Source organism: Mesocricetus auratus, unplaced genomic scaffold, assembly GCF_017639785.1.
Source record: "Mesocricetus auratus isolate SY011 unplaced genomic scaffold, BCM_Maur_2.0 Super-Scaffold_100022, whole genome shotgun sequence".
Taxonomy (NCBI): domain Eukaryota; kingdom Metazoa; phylum Chordata; class Mammalia; order Rodentia; family Cricetidae; genus Mesocricetus; species Mesocricetus auratus.
In genome coordinates this window covers 2,584,210-2,600,042 of record NW_024429203.1, presented here as the reverse complement: position 1 = coordinate 2,600,042, position 15,833 = coordinate 2,584,210, and the positions used below count along the sequence as shown (strand labels likewise).

Sequence of the window (15,833 nt, the reverse complement as noted above, 5' to 3'; positions counted from 1 at the left end):
CAAATCTTGGTTTGTTTAGGAATTTGTGTTTCCCTAGCAAGGAGGTGGGAGGCATGGAATGGTGGGAGGGAAGCTAACCTCTGCTTGCCCTTGCAGGAACTGGCTCTCTGCAGACACTAAAGAGGAGCGGGATCTCTGGATGCAGAAACTCAACCAGGTCATAGTTGATATTCGCCTTTGGCAGCCTGATGCTTGCTACAAGCCCGTTGGAAAGCCTTAAACCTTGGGAACTTTGGGAGCATGGAGAGGCTTTGCTAGCTGTGTCAAAAAGTATCCTAATAAGACGTTATTAGGAGCATCAGATTTGCAAGTTGTATTTTATGCTTTAAAGATAAAAGGGCCTGTGCAAATATTCACTACATATTATGCAGTATTTATATCTTTTCTATGTAAAACTTCAACCATTTTTTCTTGCATTCATAAGTGTTTGACAGCCAATTCATAATTGATTTTGCTACATCTTTTAAGTTCAGAGTCTCATTTTCTAGAAACCTAATTAGCCAGTTATCCATGACAAAAAAAATCTTAATCAAGTAGAGTTGTCTTTTGGAGCTGTGTGTTTTGAGGTACCAAGGTCTCCTGTAAGTCACAAACAAACCTCTGGTTTGATTCCTTCTCCAACCTCAATGGGTTTTTGTTTTTTGTTTTTTAAGGGTGTGGTCATTCCTGGCTCATGCATGATATGGCTTGTTACTAGAATACTGAATGCACTTTCTCAGTGGGTTTTGCAGGAACATGCTTAGTGGTGGAGATGAGGAAAGACAACAAAAACTTAGTAGTTTAGTATGGACTTGGCTACTCTCTGAAGAGATGTGGACATAGTGACACTATGTGACATATGGGGCTAAATTTATATAGAAGCATTAAGAATCACATGGTTTGCATTCACTCCATTTCTATTTATGCAGTGTGGTGCACATTTTCATTCAGGCTTTATTAAATAGTTATTTTTTCATAGCCCAGAGATTCTTCATATTAACATATTTTTCTCTTATGATAAGAACAACTGTAAATTGAAGAACATTTACATAAAAAGATTAAACTTTACCAAGCTGCTGTTTTCTACTACTTTGCTTGCCAAAGTTCTTGTCTTTTCCTTTTCTTTCATATCCATCTATGTCAGTTTCTAGAAGTGTTTTGAGATTGTTGAAAAAAATAGTAAGCCATATTACCTTAATCAGCCCAATACCTTCTTACAATTTAGAAATCTTGAAATGCATGGCTTCAGTTTGTACGTTTGAATTTCTTCTCTGACTGTTATTGATACTTTCATTTATAAACACTAAATTCTATCACCTGTCATTATATTTCTTACTCATCTAAATGTGTTTTTTCTTTTGTATATCATAAAAATATTTTATGGCCGCCTATATAAATAAATAATTGTAAATGGTCGAAAGAATCATTTATTTAAGAATTACTGTGTGTGGTGTAATTGCTGTGTATGTCTTGGTTGTTCTTGCGGCATGGTGTTGACAGTACCCCATCCATGTTTTCCTCTCTAGCCTAATCTTCGTCTTACTGAATGTTCTTGGGGTTGTTGTTAAATTAGCGGGGACTGAGCAGAATCTGGTGATGGCTGTGTATTTGAAGAGGCAGTGGGTGAGGCTGACAGTGACCAGCAGCTAGAACAAAGAACAAACTGGATGGGAGGGACTGCCGAGGTGGTTTTTATACTGATGTTTATTTTCAAATAGTCATTGCCTGTTGTGGTACAAAAATTCAAGAGGCAAAAAAGTTAAAACGAAATGTCTTGTTCTCAGACCTCCTTTTTTCACTTTATAATTACATGTGTTGTCTGCATATCCCTTCAAATATGTATAATCTTTTATACGGAAGTGTTCCATACATAGTATTTATAATATAGAGAAAAAAAGCATGTCTTAAAGCTCATCTGATTTTCGTATGTATAATTTTATGTATGGAATTCAATTTTAGAAGTTTAAGGTATATTTTGGTTACCTTTTAATGGTTAATGAATCAATCTAGACTCACCTGGGTAATGAGTCATTTTGGTTTTTCAAGACAGGGCTTCTCTGTGGAACAGCCCAGGCTGTCCTGGAACTCTATTTGTAAACCAGGTTGGCCTTGAACTCACAGAGCTCCACTTGCCTTTGCCTCCCAAGTTCTGAGATTAAAGGTTTATGCCACCACTGCCTGTCTTGACTAGGGAGTCTTAATAAGGAACTGTCTAGATTAGGTTGGCCTTTGAGCATTCTGTAGGGGACTGTGTGTGTGTATGTGTGTGTGTGTGTATTAGTGTAAGCACAAGAGGACATCGGATCCTCTGAAGCCGAGTTGTCAGACATGGTTGCTGACTTGGGTCCTCTGTAAGAGCAGCAGGTGCTCTTGACCACTGAACCATCTCTTTAGCCCTGAGTCTGTTGTTCTTAATTGGGGTTAACTGAAGTGGGAAGACCAACCCTGAATATGGGGCAACACCATTTCATGTGCTGGACTCTGGACTGAATGAAAGAGAGAGTGGAACCTGGAGTGCAGGTATTGTTTCATGCTCTCTGCTCTTCACCAACCAGCTTCTTCAAGTTCTGCAGCCTTAGCTTCCTAGCAGTGATGGACTGTAACCTGGGATAATGATCCAATAAATTATTTCTTTAGTTGCCTTTGTCGGGGTGTTTTATCGTGACAGGAAACAAAACCAAAACAAGGTGATTGTGGAACATCAAGTGGAAACATCAACAAATAGTGGAAAATATAGCTAATAATTTCACTGATTTCTGTTCAGAGGAGCTCTGTGGAGCCATTCAACAGATAAGAACATTCTGGAAGTATAATGTGGAAAGAGAAGCCATAAGGAAACAAACACTGTTCTTCAGGTGAACATAAAAAGGAGCAGCCAACATTTGGTTTTTGTGAAAGAACAGTAGTTGAGTCTGGAAAATGAAAAGCACCTTGAGGTCCTGTCCAAAGTACTAAGATAGATTGATGGAAAGGAGAACTCATTGAGGCAGCCAACTCAATCAACTCAATGAGTGGTTCTGACAAAAGTCTGTTACAGTAACATCCACAAAGGGAGAAATGCTAGACTTGATTACACTAATAAAATACTTTCTGGGAAATAGTGGAAAGGTGACAAGATTTAATAACAAATGTGTGTGTATAAGTGTGTAAGAGAGGCCATGTATGAAAAGAAATGGGACACATTAATATGTACAATGTTAATAAATTATGTATAATATGCTAATATCTGTAGATTAGGTAAACACAAAGGTGATTATTTATAATCTAATAATAAAAGAATGCAAAATATGAAAGACTGCCTATCATTGAGCATTTATTGTGTAACATATTATCCTTGGTGTTGTGTGCATTATTTTACCAACCTAATAAAATGAACATTAACACTAAATTTAACATTTCTAGGACAATATTGCAATTGACAGACATACATAATCTTCATGCTCTGTTCCTGAATCCACAATTCACCATTTTATTGTAATAGGTCTCTAATTAGTGAGGAAAAGAAAATTTAACCTAATAGATAATATTATTGATAAGTGAACATAAAGTTCCAAAAACTATGAAAGTTTAAACAGAAAAATACAAATTTAAGTGGCTATTGGTTGGCTGTAAACTGTTGAAAATAGAAATTGATATGGCTTTCTTGAACTGATAATGAAACTACTTGTGATAACTTTGAAAGGGAAAATGTTGAAACAACCCGAGAGTCAATATTAAGATACAAATTCAAAATAATCTACAAGACAATTAGAAATTGCGGCATAATTTTTCTACAAAATACTGCATAGTGTTTAGGGAAAAAAAAGATTGAATTAGGCCCATATGCATACTGATTTGGGGGAATTTCCAGGACATCTGGGAAAGTTGGAGCATGCTGTCAATATGAAGGCACAGCACTGACACTGATGAAAATTGTTACTGACAGGACCAGCCCCCAGCCAGCACCAGGGTAAACAATCCACGAAGGCAGCAGGGGCTAGATTTTTTTTGTCTGAAGGGTAAATGAATACGCTTCTGCTAACCCTATCCTAAGAAAAAAACAAGCATGCACTTGACCTATGGTAACTTCTTTACTTCAACTTAAATAATCTTTGACAGTCTCTTACATACATCTCTCTTCTGCTCAATTCCATATTATTAATTCAGTTAACATCCCTTCACATGAGTACACATCTTTCTTTTTTTTATTATTTTAAATGTATTTTTACATTCCAATTCCAGTTCCCCTTCCTCCTGTCTTCCTGCTTCCCCCACTCCCCACCCCCCACCTCCCATCTGCTCCTTGGAGAAGGTAGGGCCTCCTCTAGGAAGTCTACTAAGTCTGTCCCATCATGTTTGAGGCAGGACCAAGACCACTCTCCACCCCCCACCCCCCCCATCCTACCCCCACCCCCCCGACTCCCCTGTATCTAGGCTGAGCAAGGGATCTCTCCATATAGAATGAGCTCCATTAAGTCAGTTTGTGCATTAGAGTTAGAACTTGAACCCACTCCACTGCCAGATAAAGGGAGTCTAGTTCAGTCTTATGCTGTTCCCCATTTGTCAGACCAGAGTCAGTGATCTCTCACTAGCTCAGGTCAGCTGAATCTGAGTTTCCTCATCATGATCTTGACTCCATTGTTCATATCATTGCCCCTCCTTTACTTCCATTGTACTAAAGTTGCTTCTATCCTGACCTTAGAATCAGAAAAATAATGCCAGGGAAAATAACCTCTATTTGTCTCTAGGGACAACCAGCCTGTTTTGAGTTTGCTCTGAAGTCCAAAGTTGAGAATCCTATGTCAGTCTGAGTAATGTAAAATATCCTAGTATTTCTATTCATCAAAACTGTACAGCCGCCGGGCGGTGGTGTCGCACGCCTTTAATCCCAGCACTCGGGAGGCAGAGGCAGGCGGATTTCTGTGAGTTCGAGGCCAGGCTGGACCGACAGCCTCCAAAACAATACAGAGAAACCCTGTCTCGTAAAACCAAAACAAAAAACAAACAAAAAAAAAACTTACAGCCTAAGCAGAAATCATCTATCTGACTATCCACAGCTGTATGTGTGCCCAATAGATTGAATATTTCCCTGAGGTAAATACAGTGGGAATACACCCAAAGCTATTCTTAGGGAAGAAATTAAGTGGCTCATGAGAGAAATTATAGAGACAAATAGTTATCTACAGCCAGTAATCACATGGCCTTTCCAGGTGGGACTCCCCATCAGGAAACATATGTTTGGTGAGTCAACTTGTCAAATACTAGTTGTCACTGCTGTACATCCCCATGGCCCCCTGCAGAAAATATGGAAGGGCCCACCTTATTTTACACATGGGAAAGGGGTAGGGTTTGCTTTGGTATCAGGCTGGACTTCTAGGTTATTTCATGGTTACAATGATAATATTTTCATTGTATTCAATATTTGCATCGAATATTTTGTACATGGATTTGAGGGAAAAGTCAAAGGAAAACTGAGAAGTGCACTGAGAACCATAGCCAGGTTCTATAGTTCTGTGAGGGGAGGAGCCAACTGGAATTAAATTGGCAAACACTGAAGGCAGGTTATTTTTGGAAGCAGAAATGGCTTTCAGTACTGACAGGAGAGAACCAAAGGGCAGGGACACATGTGAAAATACTGTTGAAGGGTGAATATAGGATGGAGGGTGAATGTGAAATGCAGGGGAAAGAATACTGTGACTTAGGAAATAGTTTGAGTCTAGAACCCAGTAGCTGCCCTTTGTCTAGAAGTCATGAGAACCAGCAGGCAGTGGAATGATCTGTAGGAGCTACTCTTCCTGGTCCATGAAATGGTGAGGCAGGGAGAACTGCAGTGTGAGATGATTGCACATCTGTTTCCAAGTCATGCATGGCCAAGCTCAGCTGGTCAGGAGACTGCAAAGGCCTCTATACTAGAGATCTCTGGTCCCTAAAAGAAACTATACTCTCAAGAGTATAAACCCTAAGAGATTCTTCCACTTCCCTGTCTTTCAAGCTGCTGTCTGAATGTCTCATCAAGCTGAGTGTGGCGGTGCTGAGACAGGCACCATGAGTTGGAGGACAGCCTGGGCTACAAACCAAGCCTCTGTCACAAAAATTAAAGAGATTTTAACATTTCAACATACCAATTCACATAGGGTGTAATCCATCGTTTGGGGAAGATTAACATATTTAGATGCTACATTCTTTTACTCAAACTAAAAGAGTGTGAGTGCAATTATAGTTGATTGCCCCAGCATCTACTTAAAAGTGCACGAATGGGGCGGAGAGCATCTACTTAAAAGTGCATGAATGGGGCGGAGAGGCGGCTCGGTGGTTAAGACCACTGACTGCTCCTTCAGAGGACCTGGGTTCAGGTCCTAGCACCCACATGGGGCAACTCACAACTTCCTGTAACTCCAGCTCCGGGGGAATTTACCCTCAGGTAGACATAATTGAAAATAAAATGTTTTTAAGATACGTGATCAAAGCTTACAGACTATTGTTTCCCTTTATTCAGTTTTCTCATACTTGTTTAGTAATGTAATTTATATTTTTGTTTGAATATGTAAGAAGTTTTCATCCACAATTTTTAAATGTTGAAAATTCTATATTAAATTCTTCTTACATTTATTATCAATGATTGATTACACATTTGAAATAAAGAAATGTGTCTTGGGCTGGCTAAGTAAGTAAAGGTGCCTGCTGGCAAGCCTGAAACCTGATTCTAATGCTTGGGACCCACATAGTCCCAAGGGAAGAAGAGAACCAAGTTCTTTAAGTTGTCCTCTGACCTCCACACATATGCTCCTAAAGCAGAATAAGGTAGAAAAGACCAATTATTAGATAGTGATTTATTGTTACAATATTTTTGCAAGAAAAATTAATAAATAAAGCCCACAACACCACAAACGTAGTGGTTTAGCAGAGGTAAGGGTGTGGTTAAAGGGTGGCAGCTCTAAGAAGGTTGAGAACACTGCAGCAGATTTTAACCTCCAAGGATTAATTCCACCAAGAGAGGGCAGTGAGGGAAAGAAGACGAGGACGTTCATGAGATCTTTTCTTAGCAGCCTGAAAAGGAAGAAAGATGGTGATGAGGCCAGCACAGCACGTTGGCTTGCACTGGCAGATGTTAATCAACCTGGTGGATTAGACTTAGCATGAATATGGGTTATGATAAAAATGTTTCTTGCCATATAGACAAATAGTTATAAATAACAGTAGTGGAGGATGGGTTCAAGTCTTATAGTTTCTAAAAGAGAAACAGTTTGAACACAATATGCACGGTCAGGTAAAATATTCAATGTCAAGAAACATCTAATAACTGCCTGATTACAGTAAGTTCAGACTGTTGAGTTGTGTGGTGGTTTGACTAAGACTGGTCCCCATAGACTCCCATATTTGAATACCTGGTCACCAGGAAGCAGAACTGTTTGAAAGCATTACAAGGATTAGAAGACCTGGCCTTGTTGGAGGAGGTATGTCACTAGGGGGTAGGCTTTGGGGGTTTCAAAAGCCCATGCCAGGCCCAGTTCTCTCTCTCTCTCTCTCTCCCCTCCGGCCTCTGTCTCTCTGTCAGCCTGTGGATCAGGATGTAGCTCTCAGCTACCTCTCTAGCACCATGTCTGCTGCCATGCTCCCGCGCCACAATGATAGTAGATTAAATTCTGAAATGACAAGCAAGCCCCCAATTAAATGCTTTCTAAAATAAGAGTTGCCTTGGTCGTGGAGAAGACCATGGTTGCTTAGTCTTCACAGCAACCGAACAGTGACAAAGACGAGCTACACAACCAGAAGTGGGTACCATCCTTTTTGTGGAGGATGTGGTATTCGTATATAAAACATAAGCTCCTTGTCCTTTTGAAGAGTCATCTGTAAAAACATTAAAAGTGATCTCTGCAGGATTTCTGAGTGTAATTTTAGGCAACACCCATGGGGTATCTTCAAAAATCTTAAAAGGAATCTTTAGGATAAGGATTATCTGTAGATCTTGAATGATATGCAAATGCTACCTGTCAGTTATTTCCAGTGTGGAACAAATATTCAACCTGCATTTTAATGGCACAATGATTTCTGTAGACTCTTTACCAGTAAGTTATTTAATATATGTCCTTCCCATCATTGTCAAGTCCATAGCATCTTGTAGATAAGGAGTTACAGATTTTGCAGAGAAGTATGGCATGCATTAGTTTCTATAACACCATTACCTTGTTGATATATAATTCCAGCAGGTGATGAAGAAGAAAGAAGGATAAACCAGGGCAGCAGTGGAGGCGGCGGAGGAGGAGGCGGCAGCAGCGGAGGCAGCAGCACTCACCTTTAATCCCAACACTCAGGCCAGCCTGGTTTTAAAGAATAGGGATGAATTCTAGGAACTATCACTTTGGCAGCAGCGTTATTTAGTGAAGGGGTAACCTGCTCTGCTTCGGGTGTTACGCTCCTCAGAGAGTTAAACTGAAAGCTTATGGAAAGCAACATCAAGAGTGGAGCCAAATCCTTAGTAGTCATAGGCAGATAGGGATAGACTTAGACTCGGCTGACATGCTCCAAAATCTTTCATAGCTAATTGAGGAACGTTTTAAGCTGAGAGGATGGTGGTGAATTTGTTGTTGAGTGATAACTATAAGATGATTGCTTTTGCATTTTTATCCAGAGGAATGTTCAGATTTTGCTCTTTTAGTTTATTTACCGTGAAAGTTAAGCACTCATTTAAGTATTGATTAGATGAGCAGAGAGGAGAATGTCATTCATATAACAAATGATCAATCGATACCTCAGGAAATTTAGTCAGCACTGACTGAAGTGCTTTGGGTAAATAATATGGACATACAGCGAGGCTAGGTTTCATCCCTTGTGGTAAAATTTTCCACGGATATCAGGACATTGGCTGTTTGATTGTTTAAACTAGGAACAGAGAATGCAAAGTATTTCCTATCATCAGGAGGTAAGGGAACAGAGAAAGAGCAGTCTGTAAGTCAAGTATGATAATGCAGTGTCCTTGAGGAGTCAGTGGGGGGCAGGGAGCCCTGACTGGCGCCCCCATTATTTTCATGGCAGCATTTATGCTCCAGAGACCAGCCTAGCAGCCAGAATTTATTCTTTGCCATTTTATGAATTACAGAGGGGAGTTCCAAAACTTAACTAACTGAAGGTTCTATATGACCTAGTTGCAATTGTTCCTGTAGGAGAAGTTGAGCCTGTTTTAATTTTCTCCCACAAAGGGGCCATTGATCAATCCACACTGGGTCAGCCACTCCATGAGGGAAAACAAAATCTGAGAGCTGGAGCAGCCGAGCCCTTCCCACTAGGCAGCAGCGCTCCACAGGACACAGGCTCTGCTCAGCAGACTCTGCTCTGTGCTTGCGTGTTTAAATACAGCACAGCTTGATGACAACTTTCCTGGTGATAAGTAACCCAACCCCATGTTCACAGTAAAGCACACATAAATCTCCTTGAGGAACAAAAGTAAGCTAAATAAAGATCCGCTGTGGCTACATCAAACCTCTTCAGAGAGTACAGTCGAAACCTTCCATAAAGATCCGCTGTGGCTACATCAAACCTCTTCAGAGAGCACAGTCCATAAAGATGGGCTCTGGACTGACCGAGAAGACAAGGATTTGGGGGCTGGTAGGGTGTGGTCTCAGCCACACAGATATTACAAAGGTGCTGTTATTAACCACGCCCACTCCTCTCTGCTCTGTGGGACTCTCCTGTATATTTTGCTGTGTGTGCGTTTCTTCACCTGTAATACAGTTTGCTACTTCTTGCTGCCTATGTCTGAGATGTTCCTGCCTTTTAACTTTTTAATTGGTGGAGAAAACAGACCCCATCAAACAGACATAGATGAAAACACCTGGTTCAACTTGGTGTGTAAATCTGTGCTCCCGGGGTGCTTATTCTTTAACACACATATCTGTACCACTGGACACTGTCCTCCGGCTTCCCGTTGCCGTTCCACTTAGTGTTTGTCCTCTATACACCCAGGACCCTTGGTCCCAAGCTCCAGGGGTCAGATCTCATTTACAGATAGTTGTAAACCACCCTGTGGTTGCTAGGAATTGAACTCAGGACCTCTGGAAGAGCAGTCAGTGCTCCTAACCTCTGAGCCAGCTTTCCAGCTTTATTTTAGACATTTTGATAACTGTTGGAGTAGCTGGATTCACACTGTGAGATCCATTCCAGGCGATTTTTTGAGGGGGAGAAAGATAAGGGAGGAATTTGATTGGCATCTGATAGTGGACCTGTCTCTCAGCTGCAGGTCCCACAAAGGCACTACAGTGTTGCAATTGACTCAAAGCCATGGTGTCCTAGACCCGAGCTGTAATTTCCTTATCAGAAAGAAAATGATTAGTTAGACATGGTTGTTTATAAAACATCTCAAATGAGCTGAAGTCAAGTGCCTGGGCAGTGTTCATTCTCGGGACTGTTTAAAACAAAAGAAAAAAGAAAACAAAATCGAGAAACCAACCATTTTAATCTTTGGCTCTATTTTTCTGTTGTGTGTTTAAGATCCTACAGGTGGCCAGAATTAACTTTTCTTTTTCACTGTCAAGGCCAGTGGAGTCTTGTCCTGGGGGGGGGGGTCACTTGGCTTAGGGAGAACCCCAGCTCTTTCGTTCTTCCGTTTAAATTTCCCTCATCTAGCATGAGTCAGGGCCTTGCTGTTAGGTCTCAGACTCAGGACAGGTGCTAACTGAGCAGCCTATTTAATATATCAAAGCGGACTCTGGCTGCCAGTCTCTCAGCAACTACCAGTTAGAGGGTCTTCATGGCAAGGCCCTACCCTGAACTCTCAGCCCAGGGGCTGGGCTGCCCTTCCCCCAGCTGCTCCGATTCCTGTATAACCTCAGCCATTTTGGCGCTGCCGTGGTCCTTTTGTCTCTTTTGTCCCTTCGGCTCCCGGCTGGCCCTACTTCTGGATCTCTCCCTCTCTATCTTCTCTGCCTCTCTCGTTCTCTCCTCTCGGGTCCAGTTCAGTCTGCTAGCTGGAGAAATCGCTGAGGGAAGACCCCAGACTCCAGCAGTATCTAAGAGCAAAGAGCGTTTATGTACCAGCGTGCATGCGGGGTCGTTCACACGTACAAAGTGGAACGTGCAGGCTCTCTTTAAGCACAGCTAACAGCAGTGTTAGGGACACTTAGTGTAGGTGTTTAGTGGCGGCCAGAATGACACACAGAATACAGCAAACCCACGTGGAAGGTCATTGACAGGGAGGTGAAAAGGGAGGCTGTGATGGCCAACCAGAGGAAGTGGTGAGGAGAGGGCGAGGGGCAGACGCGGAGCTAGCTTAAAAAAGGAACCTTTGCGCATGCGTACAGAGCCTTATGCAGCACGCAATGCACGAGATGGTCACGCAGCACATGATGTAGTGCTGTAGGGCCTTGAGCTGGCTAAGCATTTGCCTGAATGCCAGCTGGCAGGGGGTGGGCCAGCATAATGCCTGAATCCTAACAGTTAGGTCATCTAAGATATGATTGGTTAAACCAGCAGCAGTTATGTAGTATGCTTTTAGTTGGATGAGGTTTAGTCTTACCATTTTGGACATACCTGCATAAACTTGGGCAAATCTGGGCGTGACTCAGAAGGGGCGTCAGTGCAAGGAAGTAGTGTCTGGCTACCAGATAGTTTTACACAAGTGGCTGGCTGGGACAGCTCAAGCTGTCCTTATTTATACTTCAGAACCAAGCATGTTGCCCCACCCTCCAGCATTAACCCTCTGGTAAAAACAAATGTGTCAAATATGTTTTTCTAACTTTGACATCAAAACATATTTTAAACCAAAACACCACTCATCATTTTGCTAGCTTGGCTAAATATCAAGCCAGGCGCATGCTAAAAAGTGTCAAACATAGGCACACATTTTCAAGAACTACAATATCGTTCAAAACTTAACAAAGCATATCTACAGAAATAGGGTGATTTGCCATAAGCTGTTTGTATACAGCTAACTTGTACTTCTTTAACTACCCATTCACTTTTATTGCTTCCGATCTGTTCGCATTGAATCTGAACCATTCTCAGGGTCTGGAGTGACAGCTGGTATTTCCAGTTAAGAAACTTGAGAAGCATCAGTTCCCAAAGAATCTTAGGGAAAATATTTGACAGGAAAAAAATGGGGTTTCTGGGAATGACCGCATCTGTCCACTAAAAACCACCAAGAGATCATCAATATTATGAGATGGAAGACAGTGCACAGGCTGAGCGATTCCATCAGCATTAGGCACTGTCCCAGAGTTCACTGGTCCCTGCCGAGGGAGACTGTCTCTGCCGGCTTTGCCTCGTGCAGACCCATTGGACAAGAACTTATATGCTGACCTGAAACTAGGCCACATGGCTCCCAACACATGGTAACATCTCAGTTCCTTGTAGTAGAAAACAGCACTGCATAGCTAAAATAAAACTTAGAACAAAATTCAAGACATACTGTTAGGATAATGCGCGAGGGGACCTTAGCGGATTCCATGGCAGGCGAGGGTGACTGAGGTGGAGGGGCAAACACGCCAGGCTTAGTGAGAAGTTTTATTAGAAAGAGGAGGGAAGGGGGAAGGAAAGAGAAAAGAAGTAAAGAGACACAGAGTCAGAGAGAGAGAGAGGACAGAAGAGAAGAGAAGAGAGAGACAGGAAAAGTCCTGTCTGCCCCAGGCAAGCAACAAGAGGAGGGAAAGATCCTAAGTGGGCAGAGGTCTTTCTTTTTCTTTTTTTAAATGTATTTATTTATTATGTATACAGTATTCTGCCTGCATGTATACCTGCAGGCCAGAAGAGGGCACCTGATCTCATTACAGATGGTTGTGAGCCACCATGTGGTTTTTGGGAATTGAACTCAGGACCTCTGAAAGAGCAGTTAGTGCTCTTAACCTCTGAGCCATTTCTCCAGCCCGAGGTCTTTCTTTTAAAGGGGTCCTTTAAAGGGCCTGCCCATGGTACTGCCTGAGTGCATTCTGCCAGGTGAGAGGGGTAGGCCAACATAATGCCTGAATCCATTCACATACTCCTTTGCATATATTGCTTCAAGACAAAACACATTTTTCCATAGACACATCATCTGTATTAATGCTATTTGCTTTCATAAAAAATGTTTCAAGTCTCATAATTTTGTCTGTGTTGGAAAGCAATTGAAATAAGTTGTATTCATATGGGACATATTTTATATGTTTTCAATTTTTTTCTTACCAAGAGAAATGCAAAACACATCATTAGTTTTTTGATTGGGCTGTTGCTATAAGTCATTTTATTAGTTTTGACTTTTTTTGTTTGTTTTTGTTTTTTCGAGACAGGGTTTCTCTGTGGCTTTGGAGGCTGTCCTGGAACTAGCTCCTGTAGACCAGGCTGGTCTGGAACTCACAGAGATCCGCCTGCCTCTGCCTCCCGAGAGCTGGGATTAAAGGAGTGCCCCACCACTGCCCAGCTTAGTTTTGACTTTCATGTGCATATTGCAAAAAACTAATATAGCCAAGGCACCAGGAGTTAGACAGATCACTGGCAGACAGACAGACTGACAGACAGACAGACAGACTAAAGGATCACAAAAAAATTAAAAAAGATTGGCAAATTTATGGCTTCTTCTTCATCCCCATTGACACTCCCACTACTGCCAAGCAGGGAACCCACTTCTGGATAGCTGGTCAGATATGCTCAAGGCCAGACCTGGACATGTTTACCTACAACTGTAGGCCTACCAGACACTCTTTCTTTGTCTGAACCGACCAATCATAAATTACTAAATTAGGACAAGTGGACTGTCTTAGTGTTTCTATTGCTGTGAAAAGAGACCATGACCACAGCAACCCTCTCTTTCTTTCTTTCTTTCTTTCTTTCTTTCTTTCTTTCTTTCTTTCTTTCAGATTGCCTTATTTATTATGCAGTGTTCTGCCTGCATGTATGTCCAGAAAAGGGCACCAGATCTCATTACAGATGGTTGTGAGCCACTGTCGCACCTGCTGTGCGGCCTGCATCCGAGAATGTAGCGAGGTGGTCGGGATAGATGACACAGAGACCGGTCGGTTGCTTTAAGAAAACTTTATGCTTCCCAAGTCAGCTTAGGAGGAGACCCCAGTCCGCTTAGCCGAGAGCTCTCAGAAGAAGTCCCTCTAAGAAAAAGGAGCTTCCCTTTTTAAGGACTTCTGCCATTCATCTACATACCATTCTTTCCTCCTGGCTGGTGGTTTAATCTCCGGCCCCAGAATCGGGGAGACACCACAGGGAAACAGGAAGAGGCATCTAGCCGTAGGGGGTGTGAAAAGCCTGGTATTTCAGTGAGCAAGCCCTTATCTGAGCCCTATCAAGAGCTTTAAAGCACTGAATTGTTTTCAGTAAACATTACACAGATGCCTGCTCCCAGGCCGAAGGGGAAGTGGGTTTCTGCTCAAGGTCTGGTGTCCCCACAAGCCACCATGTGGTTGCTGGGAATTGGACTCAGGACCTTTGGAAGAGCAGCCAGTGCTCTTAACCTCTGAGCCATCTCTCCAGCTCCCCACCCCCCTGGAAATTCTTAGAAAGGACAACATTTAATTGGGGTGGCTTACAGGTTCAGAGGTTCAGTCCATGATCATCGTGACGAGAAGTGTAGTAGCATGTAGGCAGCCACGGTGCTGGAGAAGGACCTGAGAGTTCTCTGTCTGGGTCCGCAGGCAAAGGGAGAGAAACTGAGACACACTGGTCACGCTTGAGCATCTGAGAGCTAACAGCCCATCCCCAGTGACACATTCCGCCTACAAGCCCACACCTCCTAATAGTCCCACTGCCTATGAGCCTGTGGAGACCATTTTCTTTCAAACCTCCACAGGTACCCATCCCTGGCCGTCAATGTACTTCAAGCACCCAGTTCTCCCCAGAAATGTGGAGCTGTCCTTTCTTTGCTCTGCAGAAGGCCTCTGTGCATGTCTGGCTACATGAGTGTGCTTTGGCTGAAGAAGCTCCATTGTATGCTGGACATCCATTTGGTACCCACCCGTCATTTGTCTCTGACTCCAGTCCCTGGAAGACAAATTCCCAGGAACCCTGATTCAGTGACCTCCACCCAAAAGTGTACAGTTATGACTCTCTACTGGTTATGATATGACTAATTGTTTTTGTTTGTTTGTTTGTTTCTAGAATGTTCTGGTGGACGCTCCACATGAGCCGCCTGACAGTACAGTGATGATTAGGTGGAAGCCCCTTCTCTCTCTCTCTCTCTCTCTCTCTCTCTCTCTCTCTCTCTCTCTCTCTCTCTCTCTCTCCCTCCCTCCCTAGACTCTGCCCCCTCAGAAAGCCCACCAAGAGTTAGCCCATCCCCAGGGCTGCTCAAGACCAAGGCTACTTAAGGTCTGGCCTCCATGTTTGCTGTCTGATTCCTCTCTCGCCCTCCGGAGGGTCACTCAGGCGTGCTTTGCTCTGTTCATTAAACCTGGATTTATTAATTTGGTTTGATTGACTTACATCAGTGGCGGTAGACATTCAATAACGGGAGATTCAAATTTATCATGTAACTTGCTTATGCAGACACCCAAAGATTGTTCTGAGTACTTTAATCACTTGGCAGAACAGAACAGTTTTTACTTGCTCCCATAGTTATTGATGATCTTCGTGCCGTTTCTCCTTTTAAAGTCTTCCCCATACCCTTCCTTCACAGCAATCTCAAATTTGGCTCAATACCAAATTAGCAGAATTGTTCATTCTGCTAGCAGCTAATCAACACATCTTTTAATTATAATTGGGTTGAGTCTACCATCTTTTCCCAGAGGATCACAAAAGTTAGTAAACTATTGCCTGCCATGTCTGAGATTTTCCTGCTGCTACCTGAGGTGCCTGCAAGAGATTTCTCCTGTCTCAGTTGGGCAAAGGAGGCGAACCCAATTCGAACCCTAGGACAGTATCACACGGCTTTTTGTACAAGCTAAGCGCAGATGTTCAGTTGGCCA

At 42.6% G+C, this 15,833-nt stretch overlaps 1 protein-coding gene across 4 annotated transcripts in view; it reads left to right on the top strand.

Annotated features, from left to right (window-relative positions):
- Anln (anillin actin binding protein) overlaps positions 1–3,272 on the top strand; it is a 57,456-nt gene extending 54,184 nt beyond the window's left edge. For all 4 annotated transcript variants that reach the window (XM_021232076.2, XM_013119353.3, XM_040729774.1 and 1 more), the window contains one exon: positions 97–3,272. In XM_021232076.2, the coding sequence (XP_021087735.1) occupies positions 97–220 (124 nt within the window). In that variant the 3' untranslated portion in view covers positions 221–3,272. The remainder of the gene's footprint in view (positions 1–96) is intronic.
- The last annotated feature ends 12,561 nt before the right edge of the window (positions 3,273–15,833 follow it).